Raw genomic sequence first — 20,539 nt, forward strand, 5'->3', positions numbered from 1 at the left:
GTTGCAAATTATAGACTTTGGACTACAACGGGGGACCCCAATGAGACCCCAAAGAGGTTTAGGGAAGAGAGCTACGGAGTTGTGTGACTGTGTTTACAACTTGGGTCCAGGAGGGGGAGATGATACGAACACGCCAGACAATCTGGAACGAAAAAAACAAAGCGCGAAAGGTCGCGCAAGAACAGAAAGCTCCTACCTCTATCCCCGCGGGCAGCCCTGAATCCCCAGGCCTCGCAGACCCAACGGGCCCTCTCACTCGTGCGCCTCAGTGCAGACGCCTCTCCCGCACCGGCCGGTGAGGAACGGCGCGCGCATGCGCAGGGCGGCCTGGGACGCGGACGGCGGGTCCATGCGTTGCCCCGGGAAACCACCCGGCGCTGCTGCGCTGCTGCTGAGGGAGACTGGGAGTGGGAAAGACGTGACGAGTCAAGATGGCGAAGGACCTGGACGAGCTCTTGGATGAGGTCGAGTCCAAGTTTTGCAGACCAGACCCACTGAGACTGGGTGTGGTCGAGCGGCCCAGAGGCTGTGGCGGCGGCTTCCTCAGCCCTGATCGGAACCGAGCCGAGGCGAAAGACACTCTCAGGTTAACGGGCGGGAGGGGTGGGCTGTTCTGGTGAAGCCGGCTCAGGCCCTAAACGCAGCCCCTCTGCCGCGGGACTCAGAGAAACGTGTCCCCGCCGGCGACCTCCAGCTCTTCCTATTAGGGCCCTGACCTGACTCAACTCCCCACCCGCGGGGCAGCGCACACCCCACAACCCCCTGGCAGCCAGGACTCGGGCGTCCAGGGCCAGACCCTGGCGAGCTCCGGGTCTCCGCCCCGCAGATGCCCCGCCTCTGAGAATTCGGGGCCTTACCCAGTCTCTTTCACCCGGACAGAACCAGTGTGGGGATGAGGGAGGTGTATACGATGGAGGCTGAGGTTGAGGGTTCCAGTTTAGCCCCCCCCCACACACACACACCTGATCCTGCAGAAGACCGCAGTGACCCGTGCATCCGTGTGCCTGAGTGATTCTTACCCCTTTCTTTCCCGCACAGAGAATCTTACTGCCTCTGCCCCACTCCCCAGGAATTATCCTTGGGCCACTTATCGAAGGAAATGATTCCATTCTATTCCGTGTCGTCACCCCTTTTTTTTTTTTTTTTTAAGTTCAGAAAGTTAGATAATACTAGATTTAGGATAAGGGTTAATTATTCTGACATTGTCTATTAATCCAGCCGCCTTCCTTCTCTCCTTTACCCCAGGTTAAGAGTTCCAGCAGACTTTAGGCATCCAAATTGAGATTTAGTGGAGTTACTCGTCTTTTTATTTTGATCCATAAACTACCGTTCAAACTTGTCGATCATTTTTCTTCCATGTAATCATAAAATAGGACCACCTCCTTCATCTCCTCATTCCCTTCTCAGTCCCCCAAAAAACAAAATGTTTGCGTCACAATGAGTATTGTTCTACGGGTGGTAACTTGGGAGCCCCTGCAGCAACTTTTACTAAAATCTGTTGGGAACACTTGTGGAATTACACAAAAATAGCCCTGTTTACCAGACTTACTCCAGAGAGGTCTGTTTGTAAAATTTCATCCTCAGAAGATTAAAGTTGTTGAAAAGATTCCAAAGTTCGGAAACACAAGTTCTAAAAACTCAGTTGAGCACTAGGCAACATTCTAAAGATTAAATTTAAACTAAAATGAGTACTGTGAGTGCTCAACCGCTCATTTGACTGAATGTTTATGCAAATATCACTTCTCCTTAAATATTATCTTGTATGCTGAAACTCCTGATATACTCATTCCCAACACATTCTGCCATCCCTGTGTCAAAGCAGTTTCTTTTGTTCATTTTGTTTCCTTGGGGGAATGAAGAGAATTTAGTCAGAGCCTTCCAATACCATTTAGTATACAGAATGTGAGGATGACTTGGAGCAGGCTGCTCATAATGGGAAGGGCTGCTAGGGTGGATCTCACCAAATGTAGTCCTTATATCTCCCTCCCTCTATTTCTGTTATTGTATTACAAAAGTTTATCCATAATGTTTCTAGCACTCTGTCCTACCTTATGTATCAGATTATTTACTTATCAGATTTTTTCAGCAAACCAGTACTATTGTCAGTCATGTGTTAAAACTTTTCATTTGGCAATACAGTTTTATAGAAAAATTATGCCAAAAGCAGCAACAAGCATTAAACTTATACCAATTACAATTCCTATCTACTATATCAAATATTAAAACTTTGCCATGAGCCCAATTTGAAATTTAAGAACCTAACCAGGAAACTTATATAGAAGAATACCTGTATCTTTTTACTTTGTAAGAATTCAAATCCTGAAAATGTTTCTTAAAATGGTAACTCTGTAAATAAGCCCATGCTACATCTGGATACCATGAACAACTGATAATATAAGTGGTCAAAACTATTGCAATTTGTTGAGGTGTTCAGACAATAATGAGAAATATGTGATCAGTTTTTAAAAGACTGATGTTAAGTAGAAGTATAACAGGAATATAGTGGTTCAGGATGATACAGATGAGAAATTTACAGATAACAAATCATAGTTATAATAATAGTATTTATTGAGTCTTTTATCTATGCTATAGGGTTGACATTTATTTAATCACTACAACTTTAGGAGATAAATATTTTTTTTAGTACCCATTTCACTGACCAAACCAAGGCCTAGAAAAATATTTACTTACCCCAGGTCATATTTCTAAGTCTTCCAGGACATTATAGATCTAGATTTAAACATGAGTGTGTTCGTGTGTATCACATTATTTGTGGATTTCAAGTTTTATATTTATTTTGAATCACCCTTTATTTTTTACAAACTACATCTTTTCTAAAAACGAAAGATTTATTTATGCATACAGAACTGGGGTATAGGCCAGAGGTTGCAGGGGTAGAGAGAAGCTTCACCAGAGACAGAGTGGGGAGCAGAACTGACCAAGTACATTGCTAAGGGGAGCCCTGGGTGGGTCAGGAGAGGTCTGTCATGCCATGTGGGTCACCTCCGGAGCAGGGATCAAACTCATGCTAAAGTGGCTTTATTAGCTTCTTAGTGCTGTGCTTTAGCCCGCTGTGCCACCAGGGAGGGCCCTACAAACTATATCTTAAATCAAGATTAGAATGTAAGAAACAAAGTTAGGGAGGGACTGATTAGGATTATTTTATTATAGCATCACAAAACCAAAAAGTACTACACTAACCTCCACCTCCTTCATCATTCCCCCCTCCACATACACACCCCCAAAGAATTATCTGACCCAAAATGTTAGTATTTCTAAAGTTGAAAAGCCCAGATCACCATCTGACATTAAATTCAGTCTACATGTAAGGAAGTAGAAATAATGGATATAGACTATTCTTCATTACAGAGATTTGCAGCTGCAAAGTTTTTTGGAGTGTTTCTTTGAAAAAGTCTTGAGCATATTTGTAAATCAAAGGAAAAGCCAGTAAATTGGAAGATATTAAGGATAAAATTTAGTGAGGGAACAAGTAGAGACAAAACCCGGAGAGAGATGGAGTCAGACAATCTATTTGACAGCAGTCTCTAGATTGTCTTACTCAGGTCTTACTCCAGGTAGTAACAAAGAAGGGCTGTGTTTATGATGTTTGGGATTTTCAGAATAAATATGTTTCTCAAATTAAACTTAGATTAAAATCTGTCTACTGGCCCTCCCTGGTGGCGCAGAGGGTTAAAGCACTGCACTGAGAAACTAAAGCCACTTCCACATGAGTTCGATTCCTGCCTGCCCCTGAGGAGATCCACATGGCGCGGCAGACCTCTCCTGACCCGCCTGCTGCTCCCCTCAGCAGTGTACTTCGTCGATCTGCCTGTTCTGCTCCCCATTCTGCTCCCACTCTGTCTCTGGTGAATCCTCTCACCCCCCGCATCTCTGGCCTGTACCCCAGTTCTATATGAATAAATAAATAAATAAATAAATAAATCTGTCTACTAAAATATTAATGACCCAGTGACATTAGAAAGTAGATATACAGCATCTGTAACATATAAACTCTATGGAGAGTCAAGCTCATTTGTATTAAATGTACAAACTTCCCTACACTCAATTCCAGGCCTCTCCTCCCATTGTTTGTGTCATCTAAATCTCTCAGTACCCATTTGTTCATCTATATAGAAAATATTCATTAAGTGTTAGCTATTATAGAAAAGGCTCATGCAGTAATAATATTTTTAAATAACCTTGTGATGACTTTTCCTATAGAAGGTAGTTGAGATACACCCTAAAGCAAATATCACTATTTTTTGTATTGTTTATTTGACTATATATGCATTAGCCTTTGGCTATATGATCTTTAGGTTCTCTAACAAAGGGATATGGTTATTGAATTATAGTTAAACCCTTGAGGAAAAAATTTAAATCATTAAAATAATCTTTATTTAGGGCCCTCCCTGGTGGCGCAACGTGTTAAAGCACTGCACAAAGAAGCTTAAGCCACCTCCGCATGAGTTCGGTCTCCACCTGCCCCAGAGGAGATCCACATGGTGTGGCAGACCTCTCCTGACCCGTCCACTGCTCCCCTCAGCAGTGTACTTCATAGATCTGCCTGTTCTGTACCCCACTCAGTTTCTGGTGAATCTTCTCACCCTCCGCATCTCTGGCCTGTACCCAGTTCTGTATGAATAAATAAATAAATCTTAAAAAAAAAATCTTTAAAATTCCCAGTATCCACTTATATTTGTACATATTTTGCATTTTCTAAGTGAGTTGCTGATGTAGTTTAGAAAATTAAGTGCCCAACTTTCTCTTAAATATAATGCAGAGCTTTAAATATCTTCTCTTAAGAATATAAAAGTACATTTTAAATTTTTACATGATAAAGTACATCTTTGTCTTGACAAACATGTAGGCTATGTCCACTGCAGAAATCAAATTAATGTCACATTTATCTTTCTGTTACCAATTCTAATCTTGAGCTTTATTTAAACAAAATTCTCCTGATATTGGCTGACTTTTATCTGTGCTTAAGATCCAACAGTTGTTTTGTTTTGTTTTTCAGATCAAAAGAAACATTTAACAAAGAAGAAGATCTTGACAGTCTAATTAATGAAATATTTGAAGAGCCCAACTTTGACAAAAAACCCTCTGTAAGTCAGTCAAGTATCATAAATGTGCAATAATTCTTTTATTATTTTAAGACGAATTTAGAATACTCTGAAAATACACACATATCTAGTCTTTTAAATTCCGTGAAATACAGTTATTTAGAGAAAGTTGTAAAATAAAATAAAATAGAAACTTTCAGTATGTGTTTTCATTCCTCAGCAAGAATGAAAATCAAAAAAGTTAATAGAGCAAAAGTCAACTCACAGATGAAGGTGGTACAGGTATTTATTTGTAGAATCTAAGCAAACTTTTCTCAAAGACCAAAAATTTTGTTGTTGTTTTATTTATGCATGCAAGAGCTAGGGTTTAGGCAAAAAGTGCAGAGAGGGGTTAAAAGGTGAAAGGATTCACCAAAGACTGAGTAGGGAGAAGAACAGGCAGACTGACTGAAATATACTGCTGAGAGGAGCAGTGGGCAAGACAGGAGAGGTGTGCTGTGCCATATGGGTCAGGGATCGAATTCTTGCTGCAGTGGCTAATGAGATAGCTTCATAGTGCTGAGACTTAACCCCTTGTACCATTGTCAACCACTGCAGCAAGAGTTCAATCTCTGGCCAGAGAGCTGGTCCAAATGATGCAGCAGACTTCTCCTGTCTCACCCGCTGCTCCCCTCAGTAGTGTATTTCAGTCAGTTCACCTGTTCTGCTCCCCACTCTGTCTCTGGTAAATCCTCTCACCCCCTTATACCACCCCGCCCCTGCATCTCTGGCCTATACCCCAGCTCTTATATGCATAAATAAATAAATCTTTAAAAAAAATTAAGTAGCTTTCATCATAGAAATATGCTGGCCATCTCTGGTAAAATACCATAGCTTTTATCCCATGAGTCAATGAGTAGGTTGTAAAATTTGTTAATACATATCTGTATATGTCAACTTTATAAAAAGTTCATAAAACAATATTAATAGCCACTTATGTGTTCATCACCCACATCAAACATATCTTAACATTTTGCCATATTTGGTTCTCTGGATTTTTTTTAAGAATTAAAAGTTGTAATTTAAGAACTCTTCAAATCTTCCTCTGCCTTCATTCCCAAAGGTAATCACTGTCCTTTCCATCCTTTTATACTTTTACTAGCTATGTGTAGATTCAAAAACTTGTAAATGATTCATATTAATCCTCCCAGGTGTAGGACATTTAGATTATGTGCCATTGTTTCCTTTTTCAAACAATGCTGATGTATCACTTACCTTTATATGTCTTTTTTTATTCATGTACATAAGTACAAGCTTAAGAGAGGAATTGTTAAGTCAAGGTATTCTTAGCTTCAACTTTTTTACCCACTATCAATATGTTTTCTAAAGTGACTATCATTTATAGTCCTGTCAATAAGAGTGCATATAAGAAGTATACATATAAGTATTTATATATTTTAATTTTTACTAGTTCGGTTAGTGCAGAATATAATTGTTAGATTTAAGAGAAAGATAGCAAATGAAGGCTAAGTCACGAAGACCACAAAGAAAAATTTACCAAAGGTATTTTTAAAAGGTAGAGAAAACTCACTGGTGATTGGTGATGGGAAGCCCATGAGGATTACAATTGAGATGGAAATAGGCACAAAATGATCTAAAAATGAACTATTATATTAATAATAATTAAAAAAAAAAGTAGAGAAAACTGAAGCAAGACAGTGGACTGAATGGCACCAGGAAATGGTGGCGTTGAGGATATAGATATGGACCACCTATACTTTTGGCAACTGGACTAAAAATCAAATTGCCAATGTATTTTTCTAAACTTAACATTTTCAATTCCTCTGAGGTATATTAAAAGCTGACGGCCTAGCTGATTAACATATCAACACAATCACAATGACATTGACTACTGTGTGAATGGAATGCAACAGGGAGCTGACCCACATGGCGTGGGAAACCTCTCCTGACCTGCCCGCTGCTCCCCTCAGTAGTGTACTTCAATCTACCTGTTTTGCTCCCCCCTCTGTCCCTGGTGAATCTTTTTATCCCTGTACCTCTACCCTCTCCCCCAGTTCTAAATAAATAAATCTTTAAAAAATTTTAAAAGATACACTAGCTTGACATAAAAGTAACTTATAATCATGAAGAAATAAATCTGTATGTACTTCTTTTATATGTTCCCTTTTTTAAAGTTTTTTTTTTTAAGATTTATTTATTTATTTATTTATTCATATAGAACTGGGGTACAGGCCAGAGATGCGGAGGGTGAGAAGATTCACCAGAGACAGAATGGGGAACAGCACAGGCAGATCGACGAAGTACACTGCTGAGGGGAGCAGCGGGCGGGTCAGGAGAGGTCTGCCGTGCCATATGGTCACCTCCGGGACAGGCGGGGATCGAACTCATGCAGAAGTGTCTCCAGCTTCTTAGTGCTGTGCTTTAACCCACTGCGCCACCATGGAGGGCCCTATATGTTCCCTTTTTTAAGTTATTATATGCCTCTTAGTTTCCCAGCCTGCAAGGGAACAAGCACCCCAAATAAAGTTGTGGAGGAGAGCAGGTATCTGTCTGTGAATGGCAGGTCCTGCCACCTTATCTTTAAAGCCTGGATCGTGCTCCTGAGAGTACTGCTTTCCCCTCTCCACGCTGTGCTCTGGTTTTGTGTTTTTTAACTGCTCTCAGACCCATACGAGAAAACCCAGGAACAGCAAACTGTGGCAACTCAGAGTTATAAGCATGAGCCTGGACAGTACATGAAACGTGCTCCCTAAAACAAAAAGAAGCTCATGCACATTATTTTTCAGACATGCACCAAAAATTTGCACGGTTCTGTTTAAAGTCATAAAAAGGAGTTGAGGGAGATGGTAAAACAAAATCTCTTTGCCTCCGTTAAATTACCTCTCTACCAGGTAAAATGAAAGCATGGCTCCTCAGAGCTTAAACTGCCTTTTCTTCTCTCACTTCCTTTCCTTGACGGTGGTCCTAGTATGTGGTTGGTTTATGTTGTTTGGTCCCACATACCAGTTAGCACTTAATAAATGCTGGCTAATGATGATGTTATGTAACCATGAAGGAACTACTACTATACAGTGCTAACTGGGTAGCTCTCTGTTCTTGAATGTCTGTTGGTTGATACTATTCCATTTGATCAAAATTAATATTCCTGAAGTTGCCCAGAACTTTCATTAGTTTATTTTTCGTTCAGGTGAGTATCACTCAAAGCCTTTAAAAATGAGTCTGAGGTTTTTCCCTCCTCAGTTGAATTTTTCCAGGATGAAGTTTTAAATAGCAGGTCTCCTTCATATTAAATCATTGAACTCGAGTATTAACTGAAGAGTTATAAAGTGACTCTAAATCTTAGTATGCTAATAACTGTAGTATATCAGTTTCCTAGACTAAAAGTTAACAGAGTAATTTGCAGATTCCTCAGGGAGGTCTACTTCCCTTTTGCCTTTAAAAGCTTTTAATCGTTTTTATTGCAGAAATTTTAAAATGATAGAAAACTTAGTCATTTAGAAAATGTCCTTGCTTAAAAAATACTAATTTTCATGTTACAATTCTCTAAGTTACCCTTGCCCTTTTATTGTTTTGTGTTTTTAACAGAAATTAAAATCTAAATCTTCAGGTAACACATCTGTCAGAGCTTCCATTCAAAGCCTTGGTAAAAGGTAAGTTGATATAGCTTGGAGGAATTATACACACTAATGAGCAAACACTATGAGCATAGTCTAATAGATATTGTTACCATTTAAACAATAGTGACACTGAACATCAAAGCATTGGTTGACTTTCACAAGAAAGACCAATAGCATTATCTGGGTGTTCTTCTGGTCTGTGACTTCTTAGTGGAAAGGAAACTAAATGGGAAATTATTGCTGTTGTAAATAATTTTGCTCATGTGAAAAAAAGTGTGAACAGTTTCTCAAAATTAATGTGCTGTTATATTTCTAAGTATTTACTTTGTCCCTTCCATTATTTGGCAAACACATTTTTCTGTGACTCATTTTCACTCCTTGAGTGTTCCTGAATGTAGAGGATACTATCCAATAAATGAGTGATCCTCCAATGAGTACTTCTTTGCAATAGCTGGCTTGCTCAAGGAAATACACAGCATGAATACAAGAGCATCGAGATAATGAGAACAAATTAACTTCTCATATTTCCCTTTTTTTAAATCATTTTCTTCTGTCTTTGAACATGTCTAGTTGCAGCCCAGTGTACCTCGGTGGAACTTCTGCTCCACCTGGGATTGGAACAAATACTTCACGGAGGTGAGATGTCAGAAATAATATATTATCTTCTCTTGCTAGACTTTTCCAAATTGATATTCTGTCATTAAAACATAGTTCTTATTCTCTTGGCATCAGCTTAATAATGAGAGGTATATTTTATTAGCTAATATAAGGACACTTTACTGAAATGTTCATTATTTTTGGGTAATAGTGAGTAAAAGCTTTGACATGGGGTATGTGATAGTCATTGCGCTGACAGTCTTTTCTAAGCCCCACTTGAAACGCTCAGATCCACTGTAATCCCTGCTTGGTTTCCACAGGAAGCCAGGCAAATGCACATCTGCCTGGCCGTTTCTCCTTGCAGGCAGCAGACACAATGAGGAAGACAGGTGAAGCAGTACAGCCACGCTGCCTCAGTCAGTCGGCCAGCACGGAAAGCTTCAAGTCTGCAAAACCCAGAACATTCTTGGCATGGTCACTTGATTTGGCATATTTCAAAAGTAGAAACCCCCCTTTCTTTATCTCTTCCCCACCCTTTTGAAGCCCATACTTTCACTCAGCACCTCCTGCAGGGCAGTCTTACAGTCAGGATGCCACCCAGCTCAAGTCATGTCGGCCTAGAGTGTGTTCAGCATGTGTTTATCACTGCTGTAAAATGGGGAAACAGATTGCTCTTCAGCATATCCTTGTACTGTCCTGATAGTTTGGGTTCTGTTTTTGCAGCACTCTACCTAACTAGATTACCACACTTTTTTGTCTAGTTATTTCTAAAACATTATTTTATGGAGAAACTTAAAGAAAAAAGGTCAGGTGGAAAACAAAAAACCACAAACCCTAGATTTGTGATACACGATTGAGATACACGATTGCTTGTTGACCACATTTCAGGACTAGCTATTATACTGAATACTAGACGTGGGATCCAAAAAGACAGAGGGTTGTGGTGGTGCTGGCCTACATTCTAGGAAGTGTTTAAATAGACAAAAGAGAAACCTGTTTTCACAGCTCAAGAGTCCTATAACATAATAATGCCAAGACCTGTCATCCTACCTTCTGCACAGCAAGGGGAAAAACATACACCATTTACATAGATATGCACCGATAGATGTTTTTATTCGCATCTCTGTCCTTCCTCACTCACCACAAAGATACCTGTCATCAGTTGCCCTTGCCATGACACAGATCTGCACTCAAAGAAAGATAGGCACATACATATTCATGTGATGTGCATACGAAACATGTGTAAAGTGCTTTTATACTGCCCAGAGCACTTTATAAATACGTATAGTGGTTCAACTGCTCACAGAGAAAAAACAGAGGTGCCAGTAGAGCAAGAATTCTTTAGCACCATTTCACAAGTGAGGAAATTGAGGCACTGGTATTAAATTCATCAAACACATATTAGTTAGCAAACTGCATGCTAGATCTTAGATTTTGAGTGAAAACAATGCAGTAGACAAATAAATAGACACCCCCTGCCTTCAGTAAGCTGTTAGAAACCCCCAAAAGGTGAGTCCACAAATACATATTTAATTTCCAAGTAATATGTGGTGTGAAGGGAAAGAACAGGATTCTACAAGCATAGATCGTGGGCACTTGAACTATCATGAAGTAGTCAGGGAGGTTTCCCTGAGCAAAGGACATTTAATCAGACTGTGATATGAAAAATGAGCAGGAGATAAGCAAGGAAGAGAGACTGGAACTAGAGAATATACCATGTTGGACGGTTCCTGAGCTGAGAAGGAGCCAGCCATGTTAGAGGAGTAGAGAGCAGCCCTGTGAGCTGGAACAGTGTGAGAGTGAGAAAGAAGGGCTCCTGGTGGAGCTGGAAAGGTAGTTGGGGCCATTTGGTTTGGAGTCCTTTGGAGGCTTTTACCAAAAGTATGTCCTCTGTGCAGTGGTGGCTTTTTTACCTGAAGTTGTGACATCGTATTCCTCAGGAAAATTATAGTGGCTGTTGAATGGAAAATAGGACTGCATTCAAAGTTGGACGGACAAGAAAAGAGAAGATGCAGGGAAACCAATTAGCAGGCAGTAGTTTACTGTTGTGCAGGATGGGGTGACAATGGCAGTCGTGACCTGAGTAGTGGCGGTGGTGGTGGCTGTTAGGAAAAGGTGGCACATTTGAGCTGTTGTGAATATAGAATTGACAGAATTTTGGGTAATTGATTACAGGAAGTATGAGAGAATGTGGTTAAGAATGGGTCCCACGTAATGTGCTTTGTCCCAGGTCACACAAATGAATACAAAGCAAGGACTCAAATGTGTAAGCTGATCCCTGATCGATCATGCTTTCTAGTATACTAATTTTCAAAGGCTGTGTAATGTATGTGAGATGGAGGATTTGGCTGCTTTTGCTATTGCAACTGCTGTTATTTGCCCCGTGTCCAACAGCAATACTCCCTAGTTCACAGTGTAGAATTGAGGGATTTAACTTGAGAACCTCAGTTTCAGCAGAAAACTATATGCGATTGGATTTAAGCCTTATCCATGGATTTATGTGTGTCCATGTCATAAAGGAAAATGAATCTCTCCTGCCCATTTTCCATGTGTCTTATTTGTTGGATTTCTTGATAGAGCTCTAGATTGGGAGAATGCTGAATGATTTTAGTTAAGATTGGAATTTTTTTACCTAGTTGATAGAAAGAGCAGTAGTAGGAATTGGAATGGTATTAATAAAATATAGGTAAAACCAAGGCATTATTTTCAAGCCAAATCGAATTTTACTCTCCCAATTATTTTTTAAACTACTTGCAAGACTGGATTATTCCATAGACTGGTACTAACTATGATCTAATAGAGTGAATCGTAGCAGCAGAATGATTTCTTAGCTGCAATTTAATTTTATTTCTCTCAAAGGACAGTGTTTGCAGGAAAATGTGGTAGTGTGAATAGATTTGAATAAACTACTAAATTTTAAATTAAATTAAAAAGCTGTATTTAACATTATGGCTGAGATTTTACTCATAGAAAATGTCAGGAAATTCTAAATTATCATTCCCACAACAGCAATAATTCAGCCAAATTGCACATACGTATTAAGGCATTAAAGTTAACACTCTGCACAATCATGTAATAAACTACATATGCATACGAAGACAAGTCACGGCAGCTTTGGAACCTTCTTTCTGCATTTCCTGACTTGTACATTCAGAACCAAATTCAAATGTATATGAAAGTGACTGTGTTGAATTTCTGTGTGTTGCAAATATAACTTCATAAACTGCTAACAGTTTAAAAGTAAATATGGAATTGTTCATGAAGCTTGTAGAGATGTTAGTGTTAATTATTGCCATGATAATAATTCTAAAATATTATTCTCAAATAACTTAGAGACCAAAACTATTTGCAGTTTTGAAGTTAGATGGAAATAAATCTAAAGTGTCTAGAGATGAGTTTTACTGTTTTTTAATTACAGAAATATTATTTTAGTTGAAAAAAATAAAGCCAAAATGAAGATGTGTAAAGAGAAAGGTAATTTCCTTCTCTCCCTTTGATTCCCTCTACTCCAGAGATAAGTAATAGTAGCTTTATAATCTTTTGTATTTTTAACAAACATAGGCATATTTTTGGTTGTTTTTACAAAAATAAGATCATGCTGTCTGTTGCCTGGCACCTTGCTTTGGACGTTGCTCTAGGTCAGCAGATAAATCCAATTAATTCCCTTGATCAACTTCATAATATTCCATAGTAGGAATGTACTGTGGTCCATCCTCCCCGGTGGCAAGGGGTTAATTCTCAGCACAACCTATTCGCAGCCACTGAAGCAGGAGTTAGATCCTGGGCCAGGGAGGTGACCCACGTGGTACAGCAGACCCCTCCTGTCTCTTCCACTGCTCCCCTCAGCAGCGTATTTCAGTAGATCATCTCTTCTGCTCCCCACTCTGTCTCTAGTGAATCCCCTCAGCCCACACACCTCTGGCCTACACCCCAGCTCATATATGCATAAATAAATCTTTAAAAATAAATAAATAAATGTATTGCATTTTTTTCAGTGTTTTCCCTGTTTAATAGATATCAAAGAGGTATTTTTACCACTTCAACAATACTGAAGTAAAAATTCTTGAGACATACATACTTATATGCTGGTGATTTTTTTTTTAATGTGTAAATACATTATTCAAAATGGTATTGATAGTGTAACATATGTATAATTTTAATTTTAAAATAATGCCAGAATACCCATTTTTGGTGGGTATGTGAATTGCTATAATCTTTTGAGAAAAATTTAGTGTTAATTTTTGCTAACTTAATTGATATAAACATATTTTGTGGTTGCTCTAAATTTTAATTATATAATATTTTAACTTTTTAAAGGACATTTTGTGTCAGATACTATTATAATACTTTATACAAATATTGCTTCATTTGTTTCTCATAGTAACTATTATTACTGATTTTATAGATAAGCCAACTGACACAGCTGTCTGACAGCAGCTATACATAAATTATTCAATATGTTTATACAGATACACATAGCTGTGTCCCGTGTCCATGCTTTGAATTATTCATTAGTGAAATTGAATATATTTTAATTTTTTCTTTGTTACCATTTGTGAGTACTATTTATATAATTATGTAATCATATGATGAAAATGTTCCCCTTCCATTCTTTTACTTATCTTCTCCATGTCGTTTTTGATATCTTAAAAACAGCTTTTTTATTATAATCTTAAGAATCAAACGTATCTATTGATGCTAGTTTTTAAATACTTAAAGCAATGTAAGCTTTTTTCATTAAATTACTATCATTACACAAATCAGACTGTTTGCAGCTGTAGGTCATAATTCTTGCCTTTTTTACTCCCTAAAGTATCTGAATGTGAATTACTTGGCATTTCAGTTCCTTTGCTATTTACTGGGCCCCTCTATGCTAGTGTTATTCTTACAGTTCTTCCCTCTGTCACCTGCATAATTAGCATTTGATTCTTCACTGCATCTTTACAACACACAACCTTGCTTTGTCCTCCCTCCCTTAATAGAACCTTCTCTTAACCCCACTTTCTTTGCTGCCCAATCTAAGGAAACTGTTCAGGCAGACCTCAGTGAAGCCTATGCAGACAAGTCTGTAAAACTGCATGCAATCTGTTCCCTCCCAGTTTTATTTACCCAAGATTAATAATTTGATTGTTATAAGTATTATTTTATTTCTTCTCTCACTAGAATCTAAGATCCATAAAGATGGAATCTCATAGGGCTTAGGTTTTCAGTAAGTAATTTTTAAATGAGTGAATGAATACATTGCTGTCAAGTAAGGGAAAGAGAAACAAGTAAGAGGTTTTCCCAGCACTTGATTCACTTACAAAGGCGACAGATTTATTTCAATATAGTGTGGCCAATTCTCTGATGGTAGCATCCTGAAATTTTCAACAAAATATGAAGCACTTTGAAGAAGTTAAATGAATAGCTCCCTCAGACACTATCTGAAAACCATCGAACTTAAATACTCAATGATTTCACTTATTTACATCTGAATATAAACGTGTGTGTATATGTGTTAGTGTGTAAGATCTTAGTAAAATAGTTTTGGTTTTTACAGGAATTTAATCTGAACGTTCAGATATTTAATTAGCCCGTTACAATAAAAGGACTACTTCTGATATAAAAATTTATTTCAGATTAATCTTTACCTTTCAGTTTTTCATTCAGAAATCACATGAACTATCTTACAAGTAAAATGTAGTATATCCTATGAATAAATAACCATATTTTCATTTTTAAATACATCTACAATCTCTAATGTATAGTTCTTTTTTTCTGAACAGAGCATGTGACCATCTGCGTTGTATAGCCTGTGACTTCTGGGTAGTAAGCTACGATGACTATATGTGGGATAAATCATGCGATTATCTCTTTTTCAGGTATGTTTCTAAAGAACTCCACTCAGGGAAAAGTACAACTTTATTTTGCTATGATGTCTCTTGGTGGCCTTGGCAAGATGTTTCACCTCGACCTATTCACTATTTCCCATCCATCTCCCACTTTTCCATCTGTCTGCTCTTGCTGTAGGTAAGGACTTGTTGTTTCTGGACAAATACAGTAGTCTCCTTACTGCTTTTTCTGCCTCTACTGGCTTCTTCCAGACTACCGTCCCCTTGCTGAGAATTAAAGCATAACTCTGCAGTAATCCATTCCCCTACCCAGAACCCTCGTGCTTAAGGAATGTCCATATTCCTTACTATGACAGACAAGAACCTCCACAATCTAGTCCCCACCTAACTATCATCCAGCTTTGTCTTTCACAATATATTGCCTTTTACCATCACAAGAGTTAAACTACAGTAAACCACTCAGCCCTCCATTCCCTGTGACTTGAGCAAACTATCCGCCTCTTGGAATACCTTTGCTTTGATTTGTCTACCTACAGCCTACCAAGGTATAACTCTATGTACCTTCCATGATTCCTTCACAACTCTCTAAATTTTAGGTGTAAATTCATCCTTTCCTGTCTGCCCATACCCCTTCAGTCCTATTACAGCACTTTCAGTTACTCTAACATGAGGTTGAAAGCCTCAGGTTGGTATTTGCCAGCACTGTGACAGGGATAATGTCTTACTCATATTTTTATATCTTCTACATTCTTAAACACTTACTGGGTACCTGATACGTTAAGCTGTTATTAAGATGCCTTCATGTTTTCAAATAAAACTTAAGAACTCAATAAAGTATGGACACCATGTATTTTGGCCCCCTAAACCTAAGCACAAACAGTCTTTATTTCCAAATACAAGTAATCAGCATATACTGCAACACACCTCTTCTAGCAGCCATTTTCAGGTAAACCCATGGGAATTTCCTCTATTATAATAGTTTCGAAACTTTTTCACATCAAAAACCACTTTGAAAACATTATGAAAATTTTGAATCTTTGACACACACACATAATTCAGCTGCACAAATACTTGGAAAAACTGTAGTTTGAGAGGTTTTACAGCCCCCACCCCAAATAAAGCCTAATGCGGCCCCCAAATCGCAGTTCAGGAGCCCTACTTTAAGTTTATGTTAGATCATGTTTAACTCCCAGAATTGGGGAAAATTTGCTTTTCATTTCAGCACTATTTTACCTTTTTTGACTTCTCTAAATCCTCTGGTAGGTATGTCTTCTGGCTCACCTAGTAATTAAGTATTTAATCCCTTGTATCACTAAAATCAATCATCAACTTGTATTAAGTGCACATAGGACAGTAGAATATGTGAAACATCTAAGCTGGGTAAGCACAGCATAAAGAAAGGCTGTTGGTTCAGCGGTAGTCGAGAAACTTAGTGTCTCAGAGTTATCAAGAACATTGGTTAGTTTACTCTAGAGCTGCGGCATCCTGGTTTAAAAGAAACACATACCTTCAGATAAAACAATGAAAGCTAGAAGATTTATTACATTGTTAAGAATAAATAACACTATTGTGTATGTCTTTCTACAATATACTAAATATAGTAAGTAGTTATTTAAATCAGTAGAAAATACTGCCCTAGCCCTCAAGATGTTTAGGAATATGTTTGGAATGTGAGAGAATGGGACAAATAAAGGAAAAGGCTGTCACAATCACCAGAATATAAATCAGTATTTTGTTATTTTGTAGAACTGCATTTCCAAACAGGCATGATTTAATACCTAGTCTGTGCCCTGCTTAGTTAGCTACTGGGCTCACAAGATAAATAGGACCCAGTTTCTATGGGGTGCAGTTGGCTATCTTATTCTTAGTTAACAAATGAGGGCAATGATTGGCTCTTAAAGGAAGTGTAAGCTGTACTTACTTCAGCATCCTTCCATAATAGCTGAATCATATGTTGTCCTTATAAGAAATAATTGTTTGAGCTTCTTTAAAAAAGCTTTTGAAATGTACTAATTACATGGGTATTCATGACTTCTCTTTCTAAAATTTCCAAGGATTCAACCACATATCAGATGTCAGGTTTGTTAAATGTTATTGTTAACTGAATAAAGGACATTTTCCTTCACTTAGCTATTTTGTTTTCATTAAACACATTTTGTGGGTTTATTTTCTTTCTGATAAAACTTATTCACTTCTTATCTTAGCTCACCATAATCTTAGCTAAGTCACTTAGCTGGTCAAATCTCAGTGCCCTGAAATCAGACAACCTAAAAAGTTAAGGTTTTATTAGTTTCTGACTTTCAAAGTTGTGCCTGCATTTCATGCACCACAGTATTGAATGTGGTACCATTGACCACCAGAGGGCACTTTATAGCCTGCAGTGACTTGCACAGAAGGCAGATAGCACTGTATTTTTTTAAATATTTTATATTGTATTTCATCATTTCACTTCTTGACATTTATTTTACATATTTATGTTTTCTGCCATAATATATTTACATAAATTCAATACCGAAATCTGAAGATCATATTGATTTTCAGTAAATTCAATTAGCTTCTAATGACTTTTATAATAGCATCAAGTCAGGTGGATATTTCTTATGATGGTCCTATCCAGCGATTAATTATTTTAACATTGTTATCATTTATTTCAATACAGGCATTTATGTTGTTGCAGATAATATGACATGTAAATCACAAAGACAAGTGAAATATATGAATTCAACATGTAGAAATAAGTATTTCTGTAATTAATCCATCAGAAGCCTATTACCTGCCTATTTTACATCCTATTTGCATACTGCAGGCTTTTAAAACATGGTATTGTTAAGGAGCTGAGCAGATGAGCAGCCATCATCCCCCCTCTGTTCTCATATGTCATCTCTGCTAAGACAGACCATAATTCTTTAGCCCTTTAGATCATTTTATAGAATAAGTTGAATAAATAGACCTAATAGGTTGAATAAATAGGCCTAGAAGATTGCATTAAAAAATGCTGAGTATTGAAGAAATACCATCAGAAAGAGAACACTGAAACATCTCTTCTGTTGTTTGTGTGAGGGGAAACAAAGTGGCACATTTAGATGTAGCAATAGGAAAATAATATAATTAGAACTTTTTAAGTTATTTAGCACTGAACAAAACCACTATGCTAAAACCTTCCTGTTTTACTGATAGGAACAATATGCCGGAATTTCATAAATTAAAAACTAAGTTGGTAAAGAAGAAAGGAACGCGTGCATATGCTTGCCAGTGTAACTGGAGGACTATTGAAGACCTGACTGACCTTCAGAGAGAACATCAGCTTCGTTGGGTTTGTGGTAAACATTAAGAATGCAGCCTTCACGTTCAGACAAATGAGACCATGAGAGCAGGCACCATTGATCACAATGTTTAGGTAAAGGTACATCCCAGTATCAGGCCCTTTTGGAAAAAGACAGGAAATTCATTTTAACGACTACACAAGTTTTTGAAGACCAGATGAACTTGGGAAATTAAACTCACTTTAACATTTTGAAATTACTCCTTTCTGATAGGTAATTTCACTTGACAATATAACGAGTTGTCAAAAGTCTTCTTTGCTGGCTTATCTCCTGTTAACTAGCAGTTTAATTATGAAACTTCATACAACTATATAGTCATTTACTAACAACTGCAGTAATATTGGCTACTACTATACTTAGTATAAACATTCTTCCTCTCTAGAAATTAAAGGGGATAAAGCTGGCCAGAGTAGAGATCATTGAAGGGTGTACACACCCCTTTCTCTAGACAGATATACTGTTACCAAGGATCAAAACTTCAAAGTGACAGAAATATGATCACTAACTGAGAGGCTTCAGAAGCACAGATATATTGTAAAAGCACTGTCCACATCTGATCTTAACTCACCAACTCAAATGAAAACTGTATATGAACAGTTTTTATGTATTTCTCCTCCTGTTGACTTCAGTATCAGAAGTTTAGTTTGCTATTTTAGCAGATATCCATTTAGATTTAAAAAATATTAAAATCACAAGGAAAGATCCTAATACCGGCAGGTCATTATTGAATTTTCCGAGTACTTTGTAGTACTTGATGCCCTAAGCACTATCCAGTGAAGTGAACAATAAGTAAGGTATTTTCTTAGGCAGTCTGTTGATTTTCTGGTAATGACTAATGAATGGGAGTGCATAAAAAGAGAAATAAAATAGGGCTAAACAACAGGCAGTCTTTTAGCTACATTCTTAACATCACTGAGCGGAAGAACCTACCTTAGCTGCAAATTCAGGAACCCAGTTACCAGCTCCCAGGTCTATCAAGAAATTCTGGGGCCTTTCCAATCTGCCAAAAGCTCTTTACTCATGTCTAATATACAATTCAAATGTGTGACACAAGGCATCCTGCAAAGGAGTAACTGAAACAGTTATAATTTTAGTCTTATCCTGAATTCATTCCATCCATCCTCCTTCAGCACCAAAGAAAAAACTGGTCATGAAGACCTCTCTAGCCCTGATATATTTGCATATCTGTAGAGCTGACTCTAGTTCAAGTCTGGCGTTACAACAGAATAAATCTCGAAGTGGCAGGTGCTCCCATTTTTGTACTGAGAAACTTTATAGATCATATCTTTAAATAAAAATTTTACTCTAAAATTTTGTGTCAGTGTAATTGTGTCAAACATAGGGGATTTGATTAAAATGACCTTTTCCACAAAATAGCAGAGCACCAAGATCCTGGTGTTCAGTATCCCATGGAATTTGGGAATTAGCCATGAGCAAGTTTGCTAAATAGATCTCATTTGAAAATAGTTTTTCTTTTGTATTATTTCATTATAAGTATTTTGTACTTTGGATACATTTCCCATGCTTAGCATTCCTCAGTGTAATAATTACAATAATTTCCCACTGTCAGAAATGTATATATGGGCTCACATTTTTGGTAAAAACTATAAATTTTAATATACAATTTTTAATCTAAGCAGAAAGAATATGTATATATACAAGTGGATAAATATTATCAGTTATAACTTTAGCCAAAACACAACTATTTTAGTATCAGTCTAGGAAGAAAAGCAGTTTCGAATCAACTATAATTTTGAAATGCACTTCAGGATGTTTTGCTAACTTGTTTTCAGTAGTTTAGTAATTTCTTACCTGAACCAAGTATTTTTTGTCAAGCTAGGTTGCTACTTATTTCAACTTTGTTGTATTCTCAGACCCTTCTGCCTAAATGCACCTTGTATATTTGTAATTTTAAAATAAAATATTTATATGAGGATTAATTTGAAATAATTTCAACAGTTTCTTTTAAAATATCAACAAAAAAGTTGTCAACCGTCCAGGTAAACAGAGACTGTATTTATTTATAGTAGGGAGGAGACGCATGATGTAAATTTTAATGTGTGTACACCTGTGTGTGTACATCTATGGGGAAAGCGCTTGAATGGTCA

At 37.5% G+C, this 20,539-nt stretch overlaps 1 protein-coding gene across 3 annotated transcripts; it reads left to right on the forward strand.

Moving 5' to 3' along the window:
• The first annotated feature begins 386 nt into the window (after window positions 1-386).
• Window positions 387-20,319, forward strand: LOC101627093 (chromosome unknown open reading frame, human C8orf37). 3 transcript variants are annotated; one of them, XM_004679714.2, is made up of 6 exons: window positions 387-586; window positions 5,018-5,105; window positions 8,649-8,713; window positions 9,251-9,316; window positions 15,043-15,138; window positions 18,286-20,319. In XM_004679714.2, the coding sequence occupies exons 1-6, from the start codon at window positions 432-434 to the stop codon at window positions 18,437-18,439; spliced, it is 624 nt and encodes a 207-aa protein (XP_004679771.1). In that variant the 5' UTR covers window positions 387-431; the 3' UTR covers window positions 18,440-20,319. The 3 variants fall into 3 exon arrangements, with proteins under 3 accessions (XP_004679771.1, XP_012578266.1, XP_012578267.1); XM_012722812.1 differs by having other exon boundaries at window positions 15,043-15,286; window positions 18,286-18,368; XM_012722813.1 differs by lacking the exon at window positions 15,043-15,138 and adding an exon at window positions 15,139-15,286 and having other exon boundaries at window positions 18,286-18,368.
• The last annotated feature ends 220 nt before the right edge of the window (window positions 20,320-20,539 follow it).

The sequence above is a fragment of the Condylura cristata genome, unplaced genomic scaffold (genome assembly GCF_000260355.1).
Source record: "Condylura cristata isolate star-nosed mole 26May11 unplaced genomic scaffold, ConCri1.0 scaffold00009, whole genome shotgun sequence".
Taxonomy (NCBI): Eukaryota; Metazoa; Chordata; class Mammalia; order Eulipotyphla; family Talpidae; genus Condylura; species Condylura cristata.